The sequence below is a fragment of the Pangasianodon hypophthalmus genome, chromosome 29, assembly GCF_027358585.1.
Source record: "Pangasianodon hypophthalmus isolate fPanHyp1 chromosome 29, fPanHyp1.pri, whole genome shotgun sequence".
NCBI classification, from domain to species: Eukaryota; Metazoa; Chordata; class Actinopteri; order Siluriformes; family Pangasiidae; genus Pangasianodon; species Pangasianodon hypophthalmus.
Genome location: NC_069738.1, coordinates 6,914,425 through 6,934,730, shown reverse-complemented (window position 1 = coordinate 6,934,730; position 20,306 = coordinate 6,914,425). Strand labels below are relative to the sequence as shown.

Here is a 20,306-nt window from a genome sequence, read left to right as displayed (position 1 = left end):
TAATTCAAAGTGCCTGGTAAACAGCCTAATAACTATAAGAATTCAATAATAAATATAATTAAAAAAAAACAAAGTCAGAGACCACATGGCTATGCTTCACTGATCCCTGGAGTTCTCCAGTCCCCACTTTGAGAATCTCTGGTATAGTTCATTATATTGTTAGACTACTACTTTAGAGTGGAGCAGAGAATATTTACTAATGAATCTCACAATGCATTGCAATAAGTAGTATTCATACTGCATTATCTGACAGCTTAAGATCACTAATGACTTTTAACTTCTTTTTTCAAACATCAACAACCAAACAGAAAAGTAGCATTTTTGCTGTGAAACATTTGCAGATTTTTATCCAAAGTGACTTCTAAGCACAAAAAACAATGGCTACGTATGAAACTCCAACAAATTCAATTATTCAGCCACACCTTATTAGTCCACTGTACATATTGCTGAGTGAGGAACCAATCCTGCTGAACAGAAGAGATTCTTCTGATTATTCATGATAACCAGTTAATTTCATCATGCTGTGTGAAGCTGCCTTATTTTTCCTGTTCCTCTGGGTCAAAGCATTGAACTCTAATCAAATCTCAGGTCCTAGCACATTTTATATATGTGTGTTTGCGTGTGTGATTATACGTGTAAGCAAGCTTGTTATATAATATTTATACAATTGCTGTCACATGTTTGTGTGTTCTGCTTAAGGCTTTTTGCTAGCTATTTTGTTCAAGTACTGCTATTTATACCAAATGAATATCATGACTGCATCATTTCTTGAGCAGAATTTGCACTGAAAATGTTTTGTAGAAAAACATGTTAAAAAAAAAATAAAGTGACATGTTCTCCACTTCTTGGTGCCCAGTTCTTTCTAGAGGAGAAGGTGACAACAGTGGCTGCACCGAACATCTCCAATGAGACCGTCTATGGTGTTTATGGCCAAACCACTCAGTCCTCAGACAAGTTCTACTTGCCCGTGAGTTCATTCATTCCTCATAAATACATGTCATATGACAAACAGATAAGTGGAAAAAGGATGCTGACACTTAAAACCTCTTTTCAGACATCACTGAAGAGCTTTTAACTCAAAAGAGACAGATGGTTGTTGACCTGGACAAGACTGGTAATGGATATAAGAAATACATAAGCATTTAAAAATACCATTTAGCCAACCCAGGGCCGTAATACAACTGGAGCAGTGGAAGGACACTTGAACACCCAAGCAGTAGTACAGGGAGCAGGATGGTGAGGGGAAAAAAAGAACCCAAACATCACACTTTCAAAGACAACTATTAGATTTCATCTCTGTAAGAATGAGCTTGTACAAACGAAGCTCTTCCAAAATGCAGCTCCAGAACTTGTCTAAGCTTCACTGGAGCTGCGTCTGGAATAGTGTGGTTAGATGAGACAAAAAACCTTTTTGGCTATGAACACCATCGCTAGTTTGGTGGGAAGAAAAGCATACAATTTAAAAAATAAAAATCCTCACCATAAATTACACTACAAGTCAATAGTTTGGAAATACCTGTTCATAGAATGGCTTTCCTTTTCATATTTCTATTTTAGAATAATAATGATGACATTATCATTATGAAATGACACATATGGAATTATACAGCGCTTAGTGTTAACCAAATCAAAACTATTTCATATTTGAAATTCTTTAGAAATTTCCGAGCTCAGAAATGAATTTATACATGGCCATTAACTTGACTATGTGCAGTTGTCTTGGAAACAAATTTCACATTTCAATTTATTGTTTTGTCGCTGGTTGTTCAGAGACTCTTGTGAAGAATGATGGCATTATGAATTCTGGTAAATGCCAGGATATTTCAGCCCAAAACCTGGCTGCTTCTGCCAAGAGGTTATGACTTGGCCATATATGGATCTTTCTATCAAGCATACCTCCAAGCCGCTGAAACTGTGTTTTGCAATGGCCATCTAGGTCTACGGATTTCAATCCTATGGATAATTCGTGGTCTGAATTGAAGAGGACAGTCCACATGCACAAACCTAAGAGTACAAAGGAGCTTGAAATATTTTGCATGGATGAGGGTCAGAAATTCTCGAGGTGTTATATAAAGAGACTCAGTGCTGTTATTTTGTCCAGGAGAGGCTTTGCCAAATGTTCTTTCTGGTGTTTTGCTGAAAAAAAGTGCCTGACTTAAGAAATCTCTTCTGTGTTGAAATAAAACTAGTGCCCTCACATGTGTCCTGCAAACTAATGCACTAAATATTATGGCAAAATAGTATGCCACTATTAATGTTGATTGGTGGTGTAGCATTAGTACTGCAGTATACTGTACATTAATATTAGTATAGCAGAATGTGTATATATTAATATGCAGAGGATTTTTCTGAGATACTGGTTTTCTCTGTTTTTTTCTGAGATACTTTCAGTTTTCTTCTGAAAAAAGAAATGAATAGAGGATACTGCCACCCCCTGGTGTGGAGAATTGTTTACTTTTACTGTAGATGTAGAACGTCTACACATGCCGGCCGTTTGGATGGGTTTGGGTGCAACCATTCATTTGAGGCAACAGGAGGTGAAAGACAAATCCTGGAAAATACACCATATAGGTCTGAGAACGTTAGAAACTAAGTAATACTTCAAATCCCAGAGTGGCTTTTGGGAGGTAGTACTGCTGAGAGAATGGCTGTGGTAGTGCATTTGGGATTGATTTTGAAATTCTTCTATTGATTTTCAAGCTTTCAGCTCCAGTCTTCAAAAACCCTTGAACCTTCAGGCTTTTGTTGTAGCTCAGCAGAGAAAAGACAGATGACCATGAGCACTGTAGCAACTTTAGATGTTTCAGTGGAGAACAATTAGTGACACAAATTGATGAATGGAGCTCATTTCTTTTGGACATTCTGTCCACGTGCCGTTTTTTTTTATTATTATTATTACATTTCATTCTTTCTTTGCTTAAAATATTCCTCTTATTTCTTTGCTTCATTTATAAAGCTCTTTATATTTCTGTCTTTTATAGTTATGAGTGTAAAAATTCTTCATAAAGGATAAACTTCTCTTCTTCCCACTTTTTGTACAAATGGACTGTATAAATCAGTGTATTATTCTCAATGTCACATCCTAGTCATGCTTCACAGATGGGTTAATGGTTTTTGATGAATATAAAGCTCACATTAATGCTGAATAATGGTGCTCTTTGTGTTACGAAAAGTTTCTGAGCAGAACGCACTGATGTGTTTTTGCAGTTTAAAAGCAATTGGTAAGTGATGAATAATGAGGATACATTCATTCAACCCTTCTTCTTTGCTCTCAGATCATTAAAAGAAAAAAAAAAAAAGAATTTGCCTGTTTGGCCCCGAGTTATACTGCATTGTTCTCGTTAAGCCATTTTATATTAAAATCACAAATGCATTTTGTTTTGACATGGCACTGAGGATGGCCAGGGGTGGAATTAATAATTTAAGTTCTTATTTTGTAATGAATATAATATTTATTCTGAAGGTCAATCTACATTAAAAAAAGATTTCATCAGTGAGTCCACACAAGGCTTTTTTGGGGGGCATGAAAGAAGGGTGACCCCATTTTCCAGCTGCTTTGAAAAGATGCAGTACAAAAAGAGAAAAGCAGAAGGGTTTTCTATACAAGCTATGAAAATAAATATCTCAACTATTAGTGTCATCACAGCAATCAGCATATGCAGAAGTAAACAGGTTATATATGGCTTTGTTTGTGTTAAAATACTGAGAAAAGAACAGAAAACTTGTACAAGTTTCCATTTTTCCATTGTTGGCTCACTTATAATGAAAGTCGAAGGGCAGTTGGTGAATTAATAAAAAATAAAGGATCATGATAAACACTTTTTAAATGACCTCTTATACCTCACTAGCTACGTGTGCTTTCCTCACACACTGAATGTCACGCTTTGCTCAAGTTGTTCTACAGCTACACAGATATAATCCTAATCAGTTCATTCTGTAATCGGATACAGCCTGTAAAAATGTTCACAGTGCTCCATTTTTTCATGGCTAGTATCTTTTTACAAATGCTAGAACTCTACTTGTGCAGAAGAGAGACATTTCAGTTCAGGAAAGGTTAGGAAATGTTACCATGTGAAGGGTTTTCACAAATATACAGTCTATATGGTGAGTTTTGAGTACACGGATTTCTGTTCTTTTCTGCAGCAATTACACATGCACTATAGATGAAGTGGATAGAGATTAGGATGAAAAAGTCATGAGTATTTCTTTAACCATGTTAGCCTGTACTTTAATGTCTACAGTGAACACCCAACTACATCAAACCACTTTCAATAAAGTTCTCTCTGTAAACTGACTGCGTTCTTTAAGCTGTCTGTCTGAGTACCTCATTAATCAATCACATTTCTCAAAGTTTTCAGGACTGCATTTTGTCCTTTATTTTCAGAAATAAAACTTGATTAGTCATCTTTGCTCTTTCAGTACTTCATCTACAGCTGCATCCTGGGCCTCGTCTCCTGTTCTGTGTTCCTGAGGATCAATTATGAGCTGAAGATGGTGATCATGTTAGCTGCTGTGGTGGCCTACAACATCATCATACTCCAGACCCACGCTGCAGTGCTGGACAAGTACAGCATGGCTCTCTATAAGACCCAGCCATTGGACAGGTAGCGCACACACACACACAGGAGCACAGAGGTGAGATGGAAAATTGGCAGGGCAATTTGCCAAGGTAGCAACAGAAAAAAAACAGCATCCTCAGTAAGTCTCAGGATTATGAGTGACAGATGTTGAGATAGCAGGCTTAGTGTAGACTGCATTGAATTGATTTGTTTTCAGATGACTGACAGCAGAGCTGTTGGGTTCTGTGCAGGTAATTTAAACTGCTTTCCGTTAAGCCAGACCACATGTGAAAATCTTTTACTCCATTCGATTTCCTTCTGTCAGTTTGTCTTCATTTGTTCCTACTTTACTCTTATATTTTATTGTGCAGACCTTAAATAACTGATCAGTGATGCAGTTGCGGTTATGTACTGGAAAACATTAGGTACAATATAAAGTCAACTCCAGTCAACTCCAGAATCTCTTTTTTTTTAAGAATAAAAACTGAGAAAAGTGGCAATGCAGCAGAAAACAATCCACAAACTGTCCCCAGACTCCCCAAGCGACTGCTTAGTTTAAAACAAACCAGAATGTCCAGAACAAAGCTTTTCAGAATTTTTGCTCATACCACACACTGCTGCACATTCTCTCTCTGCTCAGTGCTGACTGATGTTTCTAATACATTATGGACTTGTCAAGGAGAAAAAAAACAGGATTGAGCATGAAGAAGAGGCCACAAATGCAGAGAGAGAGAGAGAGAGAGAGAGAGAGAGAGAGTTTTAAAAAAAAAAGCCCAATCAAGCACCAATCAGGACAAAATAGCTTGTAAGTGGTCTGAGAAGTAAAAAAAAAAAAACTCCATGAACCAATTAAAAACCCATTTAAAGCTCTTTTGTTACATATGGAGAGCTAGTGTTTGTCAGTTTGAGAGAAACTATACCCTTGTGACCCTATAACCCTGTAACCTATAACCATCATATTTCCTGATGGAAAGAGGTGATATACTGTACAAGCATACACACACACACACACACACAAATTGACTTTGCTCTTTTGCATCCAGCAGCATAAGAATTTCTATATCCTTGTTGTTTACACACCATACATGCTTATTGGGGAATGAGTAGTATTGTTAGAGAGGCAGAAATTTCTCCCAAGGATGATAGATGAAGATTGGCAGGAGGTGGTAGCATTTTGGTGTCACCAAGTCTCCAAATTTACAAACTGTTTGGAAGGCAAACCAGAGGAAATCCTTTTTACTGCTGGAACCTGGTTCTGTAGTCCCAAATGAGACCAGAATACAGATATCTGGACAACAAACACTCGAGGTGGGTTTGGAGTAAACAGAAGAACGGTTATACGGAAAAGAACCTAGCCCCATCTGTTAAACATGATGAAGGATCTGTGATACTATCAGGCTGTTTTTCCTCCGAAAGCCCTGGGAACCTTGATACGATACACGGCACAATGGACTCCAGGAAGTAACAAGAGATTTTAAAGACACTCTGACTGCCTCTGCCAAGAAGCTGCAACTGGCTCATGGTTGGATCTTCCAGCAGGATAATGATCCAAAATGTACATTCAAATCCACACAAAAAAAATGGTTCAGTGACCACAGAATCAAGCTTCTGACATGGTAATCCTTGTTGCCTAACCTAAACTCCTTTAAAAAGCCTGTGGGATGAGCTGAAGGGGAGAGTCCACAGAAGAAAACTTAGGATTTTGTCTTGAGCAGTGGTCTCAGATTCCTCACTCTGCATTCTCCAATCTAATCATGCTTTACAAGAAAAGACTCAGTGGTTATGTTGGCAAAAGGCAGTTGCCTAAAGTACTAAATGCGGGTGTACCAATAATTGTGACACGTGGTTTTGTTTGTGGTTGGTGCTTATGTTCTTGGAATAAAATGACCTCAATTAAGCGTGAGATATAAGAGAATTAGATTTCTCTCATGTTTTCTGTGTGAGGTTAAGATAATTAACCACAAGCCATTTATACAAGCTTTTTTTTTTTTATCCATCTTTGCCAAGGGTGCCAATACTTCAGGAATTGACTGATAAATACCTTTGAACTGAAGCTGAGGTTTTTTTTTAATTAACTTTACAGTCACTATTTTATTTTCTGGAAGTACTTTGTTCCAACAGGTTCACTGAGGAGAAAGATGTTGACACTGAGTGCATTCTCTCTTCCCTCTTTCATTCTACCTTTCTCCTGCACTCTCTGTACAGATGACTCAGAGACGCCTGACAGCATCCAACAAAGTCCTATGTAGATTTGTGCCTCTGATATTACTCTGCTGACCAGGGCACTTATAAACCCACATCCATCAAGCCCACCCAAGGCACTGTTGAAAAGATCTATCTCCTCAGTCAACCTCCTGGAACAAAAGATCACCTTATTTCTCTCACTGCTATTTTTTTCTCTTCTTGTCTTTGCCAGACCTGGTGTTCTGAAAGACTTGAAGACAATGGGTTCTGTCTCGCTCTTCATCTTCTTCGTCACTCTGCTTGTGCTGGCGAGGCAGGTGAGTCGCCATTTTAATGCAACATACTAATGAAGACATCTTTCCACAAAGCACAGCCCTTTAACTAAATGTCCCTTATTAGATTTGTAGTTTTTTGGGGGTTTTTTTTGTAAAATCAAAATAACCATGGTAATATTCTCATCAATGTGTTAATTGTAATACAGAGGCATAGCACGTACATTCAATCTTCTGAGTCTAGTCACGTTAGTCATCAAATTATTCCATTATTGCACAAAGCCAAACAATATAAGGAGGACATAATGTCATGACATTAAGAGAGGAGTGCCAATATAAAAAAAAAGGGCAGGAACAGACTTCTGCAGAACCAGCAGAACTCAACCACCAATTACAGCACTGACCTTTAAAGTCTTGGTCTGATGTAGTTTGTTCGCAATGATGCCCTGATATACCAGGAAAGGTCACCAATGTACTGTATAGATTTAATGGGTGTGTATTGAGTTGTCTCTATTTTTCTTGTAACAGAATGAATATTACTGTAGGTTAGACTTCCTGTGGAGGAACAAGTTCAAACGAGAGTGTGAGGAAATCGAGACCATGGAGAACCTGAACCGTGTGCTGCTGGAGAACGTTCTTCCAGCCCACGTGGCGGAGCATTTCCTGGCTCGAAACTGGAAGAATGAGGTGAGTAAGATCATGACAGGCAAAAACATTCTTTAGTGCATTACTGAATAATATCATTAATTCTTTCAGGCTGAGATGTTGAGCATATATCCAAGACATCGTTTTTTGTAAATTGTAATTGTCCCAAAATTGCACCTATTGAATATGATATCTAAAGCATAAAGTGAACATAATGTGATTATATCAGTAATATAAAAACATAGCAGTGCATCACCAATATAGAAGCACTGACTAAGCAACCTGATTATGTAACACTGCAAAGAAAATGCAATTTGCATAATTGCTAACTTGTAAATTAATTGCCATCCTGCCCCATCTCTCCTCTCCACATTTGCTAATGGTACCTGATGTCATTTTTTTTTTCAGGATCTCTACCACCAGTCGTATGATCTGGTGTGTGTCATGTTCGCCTCCATCCCGGACTTCAAGGAATTCTACACAGAGTCGGACGTGAACAAGGAGGGACTGGAGTGTCTCAGGCTCCTCAACGAGATTATAGCAGATTTTGATGAGGTACAGAATGCTGTTGACACGCGTCCAGCCTGCTCACTGTATATCTCGCTGCTGTCAGTTTCAGTTTCAATTACTCTTTGAAACACTGCATGAGAAATGAACTCAGTGCTGCCATCAGTGATCTCTAAAAAGATCTCTACAAGCTGGTATTAATGTCAATAAAATTGGAACATTTTTATGGAAACAAAAAATACTTTTTAGTTAAAAGAACCTACATTGGAGTAAAGTCAGAGTGATATACAGATAAGTGAAACAAGAAAAATTTATTTTTAAATGTTTAGTGAATTGAGAAATGTTAGAAGAGTCTAAATCTGTCTAAAAAAAAAAAAAAAAAAAGCCAAACTCTTTCTCTCTCTAATTAGGCACTAGCAGCACACTACATATTTATGTTTTACAGTTAATACTGTTAACACTGTTAGCACTGTTAACACTTTTAGCACTGTTTATGAGGTTTTTTATCTTTAGACTTAACGGCTTTACACTGCAAGCGTGGACTCATTTCGAGTCTCATTAGGAACTGAGAGCGAGCAGTTATTAAGTTCCACAAAGATTTACCTTTTTTTATTTAATTGCTATTCTGTATCATTAAGTTTGGTCTGTGGCTATAATAATGATTCAGCCTTTACAAAACATAAAATTTTGACTGACAGTGCAGACACACTGTACACTTTTTCATAATAACAATTTATTTTCCCCTCCATTAATGTCATGGAATTATGTCCCCTTTATATCATACAGCTTTCTGCAATTATGGCACAGTTATGTATTTGCAATCCATTATACATACAGTATGTTGTTACACTGTTCCTAACAATTATGGATGTTTCTAAAAGCATCATGCATGTCCCTATAATTTCCACTCCAAATCTCCCTCATTGCCAGTTACTGTCCAAACCCAAATTCAGTGGAGTGGAGAAAATAAAGACGATTGGCAGCACCTACATGGCTGCTACTGGACTAAACATTCCTCCTGGACAGGATTATGCACAGGCAAGCTTTTATTACTACATGTTTTTAAAACCATTTCTTTTGTCTTCTGCAAGTTGTCCTCTGTTTTTGTGTTTTTTTTGGTTCTGCTGTCCTTGGTGCTGAACTTCCTGTTTCGTTTTGCTTCAAAACATCAAACGAGGGGAACATTAGGAATGAATTTATTTACTGGCATGATCATATCAAGATCCATATTACCAAAGCAATTCAAACATTCTCCTAAATATGAAGGGGCAGGAAGATCCTTTTCATGCTTTTCATCTCAAATCTGCTTGTATCTTTGATACTGAATTTGAATCTTGTTCTGTTTTTAAGGACCATGACCGGCAGTACATGCACATTGGCACAATGGTCGAGTTTGCCTTCGCTCTGGTTGGGAAACTTGATGTTATTAATAAACATTCCTTCAATGACTTCAGGCTGCGAGTGGGTAAGGAAGAGAAAGGTCCAAGCAGAACCATGGACTGGTTATACAATAGTGCTGTTGAATTTTGAAACCTGAATTTTCTACAACAGCACAGCTCTGACAGTTACAGCTGTAATTTAAATTAACACACACATTCTAATGTTATTGTTTCTATAGTAACAACTCGCTGTGTGGCAGACATGCCACATAATCTAAAGCTAATCATAAACAGATTTTTTTAAATGTGTTGTTATTTAACAAAGGAAAACACATAAACATCGATGTTTATATGTCACAAAGCTTTCTGTTAGAAGACATGTAATATTTATGGAAGCAGTCTCCAGTGTCAGTGCTTTGTAACAGTCCGTAAGTTTTCCACCATGGGAAAGTTTCCAATACGGAGAAGTTCATGCTTTCTGATTTCTCAGTAACATGACAAGTTGCATTTATTTTCTTGGATTAACTTCAAGAAGAGTGAGGGGTAAGGGAACAACTGTTTAAAGTTAGTACAAACTAAGTGAATACAGAAACTAATTTGTCACATGGATATTCCAGATTAACTGTAACTGTAAACAATTAAAAGGTGTGATGTATCATTCATTAATAAATTAAAATGGCAAATGGCGACTTTAAGCCGTCGGTTATTTTCCTATAACAGCATGCCCTATCAGATTTTGGTCTTTAATTAAACAATGTTCTAATTTGCACTTGCCTCAACAGTAAGAGTGGTGATATACATTATGTGGCCAAAAGTATGTGCACACCTGACCATAACACACACATGTGCTTTTTGAACATCTCATTCCAGATTTAGTCCCCCCTTTTCTGTTATAATAAGCTCCACTCTTCTGGGAAGGCTTTCCACTAGATTTTGGAGTGTGGCTGTGGGGATTTCTGATTATTCAGCTACAAGAGCATTAGTGATATCAGGTACTGATGTTGGGTGAGGATGTCTGGGGTGCAGTCGATGTTCCAGTTCATCCCAAAGGTGTTCAGTGGGGTTGAGGTCAGGGCTCTGTGCAGGACACTCGAGTTCTTCCACTCCAACCTTCACACACCATGTCTTCATGGAGCTTGCACTGTGCACAAGGGCAGGGGAACAGGTTTGGGCCTCTTAGTTCCAGTGAAGGGAAACTGTAATGCTACAGTATGCAAAGACATCCTATAAAATTGTGCTTCCATCTTTGTGGCAACAGTTTGATAAAGAAGCACATATGGGTGTGATGGTCAGGTGTCCATGAAATTTTTGGCCATATAGTGTACACTGAACTTTATCATTTACCATTTCTCTGTAAATGATGTCTATTCAGCTGTAGGCTTTCTGGGATCAAGCCCTCTCAGGATGCAGGTTGGGTAATCAGTCTTAATGCAAGTCTCTCCTTACTAGTAACAGCACTGCAGTCCACTGGCACAAAGCATCATCAAAGCTCAGTATAAAGCTGTAAGCCCTTTAGCCCTTTTGTTCTGTTCCAGTCAAAATAACCCATTTAAAGTTTTTACTGGGAATAGAACAAGTAAGCATGACTACTCTAAAATGAAACTTTATGTGCTGGGTTCAGGCCTCTAATCAAGAGGGAAAATCATTTTTACATTGCATAATTATATTCACATCACTGAAATAAACTAGCTGAATAAAAATAACTGGTCTTTGCATGTTGGAAAGCAAAAATGTGATTTTTAGTTGCTGTCACATTCCCTGCATCTCTTATTACACACCCACCTGCACACAGTGGCTATCAGAAGCTCCACAGACAGTGGAAGGTTTTTCTGGATCTATTTCCATAAATACTGTTAAATTAAGAGAAAGGTTTGAAGACTCTCCTGTGTCAGGAAAACACCCTGTTACAAAGCTCTGTCACTGGAGACTCCTTCCATAAATCTTCCAAAATAAACATCTCCTCAGACACTTTTCTTTGTTATACAACACTTTTTTAATCCATTTATTATTAGACTCGGATTATGTAGACCGTCCACCATACAAGTCCCTGTGAGCTGTTACTATAGGAACAATAATGTATTAGAACAAGCTCAATAATGCAAACTTATAATTTATGTTACAGCCGAAACTACTCTCCCAGCTGTGCTGTTATAGAAAATTAAACTTTTTGAGTCAGGAATTGCACTGCAGTTTGTACTAAACAGAACTAGAAGGTTAATAAATTCATGTGTTTGATTCTCATCAGGAATAAACCATGGCCCTGTAATCGCAGGGGTAATCGGAGCACAAAAACCGCAGTATGATATCTGGGGTAACACAGTGAACGTGGCCAGCAGGATGGAAAGCACTGGGGTTCTTGGGAAAATCCAGGTACATTCTGTTCTGCTCTAAATAACCTGTATTGTCATGGCAGCATTCGATATATTTGTTTCTTCTGGTGCTTTTATGTTAGCCTTCTATGTTGTTTTGTCACTTTAAAAAAGAAACCAGCCATAATCAATGAGTTCATTAAAATTCGTTCATTAAAATTGTTCTGAATCAACATTTTTGGCTATAAAGACTAATACTGTGAGTCAATCAAATCTCCAAATATAAATCATTTCATGTATAAAAGTCTCATCAATGTCCAGTGAAGTATATAAGCATCATTTGCAGTTACATTTAAACAATTTGTGTAATTAATTTTTTTATTTCTATTGATCTCAGTGTTATTGTTAAATTGCAGGTAACAGAGGAAACGAGTCGGATCCTCCAGACACTGGGCTACATGTGCTCGTGTCGAGGGATCATCAATGTGAAGGGGAAAGGTGACCTGAAGACTTTCTTTGTACACACTGAGATGAGCAGATCATTATCGCAGGGGACTGTAATGCCTTGACCGCCTCATCTCGCTCTTTCTTTATGTTTCTCTCACACACACTACAAAAAAGGGACATTTGTACAGCAAACTTCATCTCAACCAATAACAACCACAGTAAACAGATCTTCATTTCTCACCACGGATTGTATGGACTTAGTGTGTGAGCAGGCACTGTGTGTGTGTGTGTCTCCCACTTTAGAGCAGAACAGCTGGGTGTCTGTCAAATATTTGTGTTCATATTTTGTTGCTGCCATTTTCTTATCCATTAAAGATTTCTATATAAACATCTTTGCGTCCATTTATATATGTAAGCTTTGGCAAATAAAAAAGCTTGACAATCATGAGCACGATAAATTAAGAGCAATATTTGTATTTATATCAGTTGCAATGAGCATCACAATAAAAACAGTCAGCCCTGCTGTTAAGATCTGCTGTTTGGGGTTTTTTGCTCAAACTGGAAAGACAGAGCCGTAGCCCTCCTCCACGGAGTAGCTAATGCCATTTTTCCTGTAAAACTCTGAGCGTATGTGAGCAGCACGTGCAAACTGGCGGCCCGGCTTGTACGACAGCGGCGGCAGCCGTCGGCCGTATTCGGATGAGGAGAGCACGGCTACAGGTCTGGAGAATTCCTAGGAAAGGATTGCAAAAAATCTGAGTGAGAAATGATAATATAAAGTCCTTCAAAATGACATCTTGAGGTTGAGAAAACAGAATAAATACAACAACATTCAAGAGAGAATGAAATTAGAAATAAATTAATAAACGTGTACAAAACTGTGTTCAACATGCTAGACAGACAGATAGATCATTAAATATGCATGTGTTCGACATGGTTTAATTCACTCTTGAGGAGAGATTTTGGAGTTTTTGTCCTGTCTGTAGGAGATGAGTGACAGTTCCTTAAAAAGGGAAGTCTCTTTTTCTAGCTTTTCAGCAGATATTTAATTAGTTCGATGATAAACAAGCACCAACGCAATTTTTGCTGGAAGGAGCTGTTGTTCTCACTCCAAATACATTTACATCCCAAAATCTGTAAGAAGTGGAACGAACAAATGAACAAACAGATGAATGAATGAATGAATGAATGGTGGTATTGAAAGAAAATTTTTACTTAATTGACACGTCCAAAAAACTGTGCTTAAGCAGGTACGTAATTCCTCATGTATACACCAAGGCTCTGTAAAATCTGGAGAAAGAAAAAAGACTTGAAAATTATCATCCAGTGTGACAGCTTGACCACATCAGGATCCAGATGTGCAAAGCTGATAGAGACCAATCCCAGTAGATTTGCAACTGTAATTGTAGCCAAAGCTGGTTCTACAAAGTATAGACCCAAGGGGGTGAATACTTATGCAACCAACAAATGTCTGCTTTTCTGTTTAATTAACCTTTATTTGCATTACATTTTGCATATTCAAATGTTAGATATACTGTGTATATCAAAAATGGTAAAAACCCCAATTAAGTCTATTTCAGCTCTAGGTTATAATAGTAAAAACGTTGAAAAGCTCAAGGGGGTGAATATTTATGCAAGGCACTGTGTATGAAAGTAAAATTTAATATATACTAATGTGTAAGACATGAAATGAAGGTAGTGTTAACACAAGTGTCTGGGTGTGCATCAGGGAATTGATTTAAATCGTACTCAGGGATAAACTGATGCACATGGAAGAAAGTAGAAGGTTGTCATGAAGCGACTGTTCTTTAAAGAAAAACTGAAGTTTCTTTAAGAAGAAAAGGGACATTAGGTCAGACAATGTTAGAAAAGGACGCTTTTACTGTGGGACAAGGACAAGCAGATACAACAGGGAGAAGAAAGAAACGGCTACAGCAAGGATGATCTACGCTTCTGTGCAGAAGGAGAGCCACGTCCTGCTGAAATGCAGTTATTACTCATCCACTGGATGAAGGACGGCGACTGTGTCGTGATTTCAGTCTGGAAAGTGCACCTTAAAGCAAAACTCCACTCTGATCCACAGTGAATGTGTTTATATGGAAATACCTGTGATGTGTTTAGTGATTCTGGTGTTAACTGTCTGTTGGTGGGGTATTTTCATTATTCCTGTGAGAAGTTAGTGGTTGTTTCATGTTGTCATCACAGGGGGACATTGTTATCGCTAGTGCAGTTACAATAGGAGAAAACAGTCAGGTTTCACTGTTACCTTCTAAAAACAAAAGCACAGGAGCTTATTTTTTCACTCACCACTTAACCATGAATGAGAAATGTGTTGCAGCAATATGACAAAGTTAGGCAGAGACTCGGCTCGGCTTTTTCACAGTCTATGAGATGAGTGTGATGGTGTTGGCGTCGGTATTAACATGAAAGTAATCAACTGTAATCAATTTTACCTCCCACATCTGTCTCTCTCTAGATCTCTCTCTCACCCTCACTTAGCCTCTCTGTCTCTGTCTGTGTGTATCTCTCTCCCTCTCTGTCTCGCTCTCTCTCACCCTCTCTTAGCCTGTCTGTCTCTCAGTCTGTCTCTCTCTCTCTCTTTCTGTCTGTGTGTATGTGTGTATCTCTCTCCCTCTCTGTCTCACTCTAGATCACTCTCTCTCACCCTCACTTAGCCTCTCTCTCTCTGTGTATCTCTCTCCTTCTCTGTCTCGCTCTCTCTCACCCTCTCTTAGCCTGTCTGTCTCTCAGTCTGTCTCTCTCTCTCTCTTTCTGTCTGTGTGTATGTATCTCTCTCTCTCACCCTCACTTAGCCTCTCTTTCTCTGTGTATCTCTGTCCCTCTCTATCTCGCTCTTTCTCACCCTCTCTTAGCCTGTCTCTCTCTCAGTCTGTCTGTCTGTCTCTCTCTCTCTCTTTGTGTCTGTCTGTCTCTCTCTTTCTGTCTTTGTCTCTCTGTGTGTGTGTATTTTTGTGTGCCTGCCTGTCTGTGTGTGTATGTGTGTGTGTGCTATTGTCTGTCTTTCTCTTTTTGTGTCTGTGTCTCACTCTGTTCCTCTGTCTGAGTTTTGTGTGTATGTCTCTCTCTCTCTCTCTCTCCCTCTCTCCCTAAAGGCTGCATATTATAACCGAATAAACCGGAATAGCCTGTGTGTGAAAGGTCATGCATTACGGCTGCTCTGAAGCCTTTAGGTGACATCATTTGGACACATCCCTGTGCAGTGCATTGTGGGAGTTCAGGAGTTCACCAGATGTACTTAAGTTATTAATGAAAAGGTCATACTTCCCTCAATAGTGCACTATATTAAACAGAGTGTGGTTTCAGAGCTTCACTGTGTGATGTGAAAGGAAGGAGGGAATGAGAGAACAGTGACAGAGGGAGGAGTTAGCCCGGGCTGAGTGGGGATTAGTGTTAGGACTGTGGGAGGAAACTGAGCTCACCTCTGTGTGGATGTCCAGGCCGCGGCTCCTGGCGTGCTGACGGTCATCACGGTGTAACTTCATATCATATCCCTCAGCTCGCCCAAACACGCAGTCGTACACATGCCTCTCTGGTGCCTTCATTTCACAGAGACAACATTAAAGTCACAAACAATGAGCTGCAACCGGTACAATGGTCCAGAGTTTTAGCTTGTTTCTCAACTTTTAGCGGCTGCTACCTTAGGACTCGAGTTGAAATATCTTCTCTCCTTCGGTTCATTGCGTCGTGGCGGTATAAAGCTGAACACAGACAGTGCAGAAAGTGGTTTTGACTCTGTTTGACTTAACTCATCCATGTTTTTCTCTTATACAACAAAGAGTTACAACACTCACTGGAAGGAACGTTACTTTTGGTTGCTTGGAGACGAGCATTTTGAATTGCGCATGCGCTGTAGAGGGTGCGCGCTCCAAATGGACATATAGTACACTAAATATAATAGTGGAACACCTTTACTTTAGAGCATATGTAGTGCACGGAGGTAGGGAGTCATTTGGGAATTGCTACAGGTAGGGTTTAGGTTTACAATCTAAACAAACAAAATGGAAGCCTACAATTATTTATGTAATTTGCTAATCATTTTGGTGACACTTTAAAGTTTCTGAAGAGGATACTGGCCCAAAAGTAATTATTATAAGTGTAATAAAAATCCTTTAGAAAAATTAAAATCCCTTTTACATATCTGAAAATCACAGCAAAAACCCAGCTCTTGATTTTCCCTTCACATTATCCATCAGCTGGACATGCTGTGGTTTAGTTTCTGCCCCCTATTCAGTCCATCACAAGAGGAGTCAAGATCTTTATAAATAGCTTTTTTTAATGTAATAACTGTTCCTGGCTTAATGAAAGCGTTTGAAGAGACAAACACACAACCTTCTCTTTTGTTGTTGTTGGTTTTGACATTTGTGAGAAGTGCTCTCAGAAAGTGCTTATGGAGTACTTACTTCCCAGTGTCACTTAAAAACTAGGTTAGCCACTTCATCACATTATTTCACAGCATTACGTGTGTGTGTGTGTGTGTGTGTGTGTGTGAGTAGGCAGACTGGAGGGACTTGGTGGGATGAGAAAGGTAGAAAAATGGGTTTGCCAAGTACACTCACATGTACAAGGAATTTTTGCTTAGATTTGGTGCTTACATAATGGGACAGAACAAAAAATACAATGTGATTAGTAAGAATAGTAAACAATACAGTACAATAGATACATTTCATAAAAATCTCAGATGTGGCAGCACATTTTGTATATATTCCCAAAAGTGAAAACGGATAAAATTGTATTTAAAGATGTAATTCCACCGAAAGACACGATGCCTACCTCAACGTTTATTAACCTAATTCTTTTAAAGACTTTACGATGGTAAATGTTATTTTATTATCAGCATCATCCATTAGTCATAATTTTTGTTCTCTTCTCACAATTACTATGTAAGAAATAAAACACAACTGGATGTGCTATTATCGAATAATAAACAATGACAGGGTGATGTGATCCATCGCCACCCTGAAGTTGATTATTTTCCAATAAATCTCAGTGTTTTATTTCTCTTATATCACAGCAATGTGTCAGCACTAACACAGTTTTTTTTTTTTTTTTTTTTTTTTGATTTAACACATTGTACACTTTAGCTGTTTATAGTTCTGTCTGTTGTGGAACAGCTGTGAAACAAGGTTAGTTCCTGTTATCACTTACACTATAGCAGCTATAAACATTCGTCTCCTCACCAGACTCTCTTCCTCTCGCTTGAAGTTCATCATTTTCATGTTACAGAGAATTCTCAAAGCCTCCGTCCTGAAGACTTTTTCTTCTTTTAGAGAACTTAAAGTTACAGCTTTACATCTGACTGTTACAAAGCACTGACACTGGAGACTCCTTCCAAAAGTGCTACATAAACATCTCCTCACTTCACCATATCGACAATTTGCACACATTCTTTGTGTTTTCTCTTTGTGTGGTGCAGCCATCATGCGAGCCCCTGTGTAAATAATAATAATAATATGTAAATAATATGTTAGAGCGAGTGCATTAATATAAATCTGTCATTTGTTTTGCTGTCAGAGCTGATGTTATAGAAAATGAATCAACATATTCTGACCAATCAGAATCGAGAATTTTATAGAACATATACAGTAGTTTCCCAGTTTAAACACTACAGCAACTTCAGACATGTAAGAAAAAAAAATTGCTTTCTCTCTTGAAGGAGGCCTTAAATGGAGCATTTTGTCATCCTGCAGCTCCAAACTTTATTTATCTGTAACCCTGACTGCTGAGCTGAATAAGCAAATTTCATGGCTGATAGCTCTATAATAATCTTCAAGTGACGAAGGAGATCAAGCAGAAGTATTGGATATTGTATTGTATACTCTGCATTAAGCTCGGTTAAGTGCTAAGTTATGTGCTACTGATCCAGAAACTTGTGAGTTAAAATCCCAGGACTGGCGGAGAGCCACTGTTGCACCCTGTAGCCCAACCCTTAGCTCCGGATAAAAGTCTGGAAAGAAAAAAACAATGTAAGCTGTTAATAAAAGTGCCATTGTGAAGTAACTCTCTCTATTCCTTCTACCACAGTCTGCAAAATGAGTAAACATATAAATGTACAGTATGTGTAGCTTTATTTTTAAAGGATTCCTTATGCATCAGCACCATGGTGGTGCAGTGGTTAGCATTACCAGCTCCAGGGTCCCCGGTTCCCCGGTTCCCTGAGCTCTTGTTACTGTCCTTATGGAGCTATATATGTTCCCCCTGTGTCCAAGTGGGTTTCCTCAGGGTTCTCAGGTTTCCTCCTCCCACCTGTCAGAAACATGCTGGTAGGTGAATTGGCTATGAGAAATTGTCCCTAGGTGTGAATGTGTGCGTGCGTGGTGCCCTGTGATGGACCGTTGTCTCATCCAGTGTGTATTCCCACCTCATGCCCAGTGTTCCCAGGATAGACTCCAAAAGCCTATGTAAGTTCAAATACTGGGAATGCCATTGGGCCACCACTGAGTCCTTCCCCCTCAAATGCTGCTTTGTAAATTGCTTTGAACAAAATGTAATTATGTATGATTCTTTAGTAGAAAATGAAAACAATATGTTAGCACTACAGACTCACCTTAGTCTAATTACCTAATTATATTCTCAGTCTGCAACTGCAGCACAATAACCTACATTCAAGCCTCTGCCTCTCTCTATACAGGTTCCCCAAATTTATTTTTGTTAGGTGTTAACTGAAACTTCAGGAGGCCTCCTGGAGACCTGATTGAGCTCGTTATGAAGTCAGCTGCTACCTGCATTTGCATGCAGATTGAGGGCATTGAAAAAAGTCCAATCAGGGAGAGCACACAGCTCATGCAGCTGGAACTGTAAAGGGAAACTGAGCAGCTGAGGGGCAGAATCACTGAAATATCATTTACCTAAGGGTGTAGAATATATTTTAGAATATTGGAGAGCGATACACATTCATACATCTCACATTTCCTTCCTTTTGCCTTTTTCTCCCACATACACCTGCTGGCTTTCTCCCTGTGGAATATAACGCAATCACAACACAAACACAGAGCGAATGGTGGGAAGACATAATGAGTACAAATAGATTTGTCTTACCACCATTGTTCAAGCGTGATAAAGTTGATGAAATAAAGGTAAACAAATAAAATATCATCTGCTGAATAAAAAAAAAAAAAAAAACAATCAAGGGCTATCTATAATCTTTTGCTTAAAAAAATAATAGTTAATAAAGATTTACAATCGAGTTTAATTTCATGTTTGTTCTGTTTCTTAATCTCATCGGCTGTTTTTCAATTTTTAAGAAAAATTGGCCAATATAATTAAAAATAAATTAATAAAGAAAGAAAAAGAACAGTGTATGGCTGGTCTGTAGCGCCCTCTGCTGGTCTGACTGTGTAGCGCCAGAGTAAATAAAGAGCCACTCCCTTACTGGCATTGATGTTAATGTTATGTGGCTAAGTACTGCTATTTGAGGAAATGAATAATAATAATAATAATAATAATAATAATAATAATAATAATAATAATATCCGCATTGTATTTCTATATTTATTCATTTTCTTATGGACCATCATTAATTCTTTCAGTATTTATTTTTTAAACTGTATACATTTTCCCTCAGTGATTAGTAAAGTACTCTATCTATCTATCTATCTATCTATCTACAAACTGTGTGTGTGTGTGTGTGTAAAAATAAAGAGCCACACCTTATTTGCACTAATATTAATGGTATGTAAATAAGCACTGCCATTTGTGAATATAGATAAGAAGATTTTAAAGATTTTGAAGATTTAAACTGCATACAAACGAACAAAGATAAACAAAGATAAAGAAATTGAAGTAAATAATGTAACATATTTTTTTTAAAATGTAAGTGTGTTTGATGTGTAATAAAATAATGGGCGTGTCAGTGACGTAGTGAAAGTGGAGTTGATCAGTCTAGTAGTTTACAGGGGATTTTTTCTTTCTGTTTCTTTTTTTTTTTTAACTAAACATGGCTTCAGTTTTGTTTTCCTTTTGGAGGACTGGTTAAATACATGTTAA

The 20,306-nt window shown here is 38.1% G+C and overlaps 2 protein-coding genes across 2 annotated transcripts in view; one reads left to right on the top strand and one right to left on the bottom strand.

Moving 5' to 3' along the window:
* Positions 1-12,690, top strand: part of adcy2b (adenylate cyclase 2b (brain)) — a 57,750-nt gene extending 45,060 nt beyond the window's left edge. Inside the window, exons 17-25 of the mRNA XM_026942257.3 lie at positions 857-967; positions 4,420-4,604; positions 6,976-7,060; positions 7,544-7,702; positions 8,069-8,215; positions 9,098-9,205; positions 9,518-9,632; positions 11,792-11,916; positions 12,272-12,690. Coding sequence (XP_026798058.2) covers positions 857-967; positions 4,420-4,604; positions 6,976-7,060; positions 7,544-7,702; positions 8,069-8,215; positions 9,098-9,205; positions 9,518-9,632; positions 11,792-11,916; positions 12,272-12,424 — 1,188 coding nt within the window. The 3' untranslated portion in view covers positions 12,425-12,690. The remainder of the gene's footprint in view (positions 1-856; positions 968-4,419; positions 4,605-6,975; positions 7,061-7,543; positions 7,703-8,068; positions 8,216-9,097; positions 9,206-9,517; positions 9,633-11,791; positions 11,917-12,271) is intronic.
* On the bottom strand, positions 12,051-16,177 carry cfap90 (cilia and flagella associated protein 90). Its single transcript, XM_026942258.3, has 3 exons — positions 15,961-16,177; positions 15,743-15,859; positions 12,051-13,035 (listed from the first exon to the last, which is right to left on the bottom strand). Exons 1-3 carry the CDS (start codon positions 16,075-16,077, stop codon positions 12,856-12,858), a joined length of 414 nt encoding a protein of 137 aa, XP_026798059.1. The 5' UTR covers positions 16,078-16,177; the 3' UTR covers positions 12,051-12,855.
* Between the last annotated feature and the right edge of the window lie 4,129 nt (positions 16,178-20,306).

What these genes read in the sequence shown, in the direction of transcription:
- cfap90 (XM_026942258.3), bottom strand. Translation starts at nt 16,077, where the DNA reads ATGGATGAGTTAAGTCAAACAGAGTCAAAACCACTTTCTGCACTGTCT. An exon ending in ATTTCAACTCGAGTCCTAAG is followed by an intron (nt 15,860 to 15,960) that starts GTAGCAGCCGCT and finishes TGTGAAATGAAG; the next exon opens with GCACCAGAGAGGCATGTGTA. An exon ending in GCCTGGACATCCACACAGAG is followed by an intron (nt 13,036 to 15,742) that starts GTGAGCTCAGTT and finishes ATCCTTTCCTAG; the next exon opens with GAATTCTCCAGACCTGTAGC.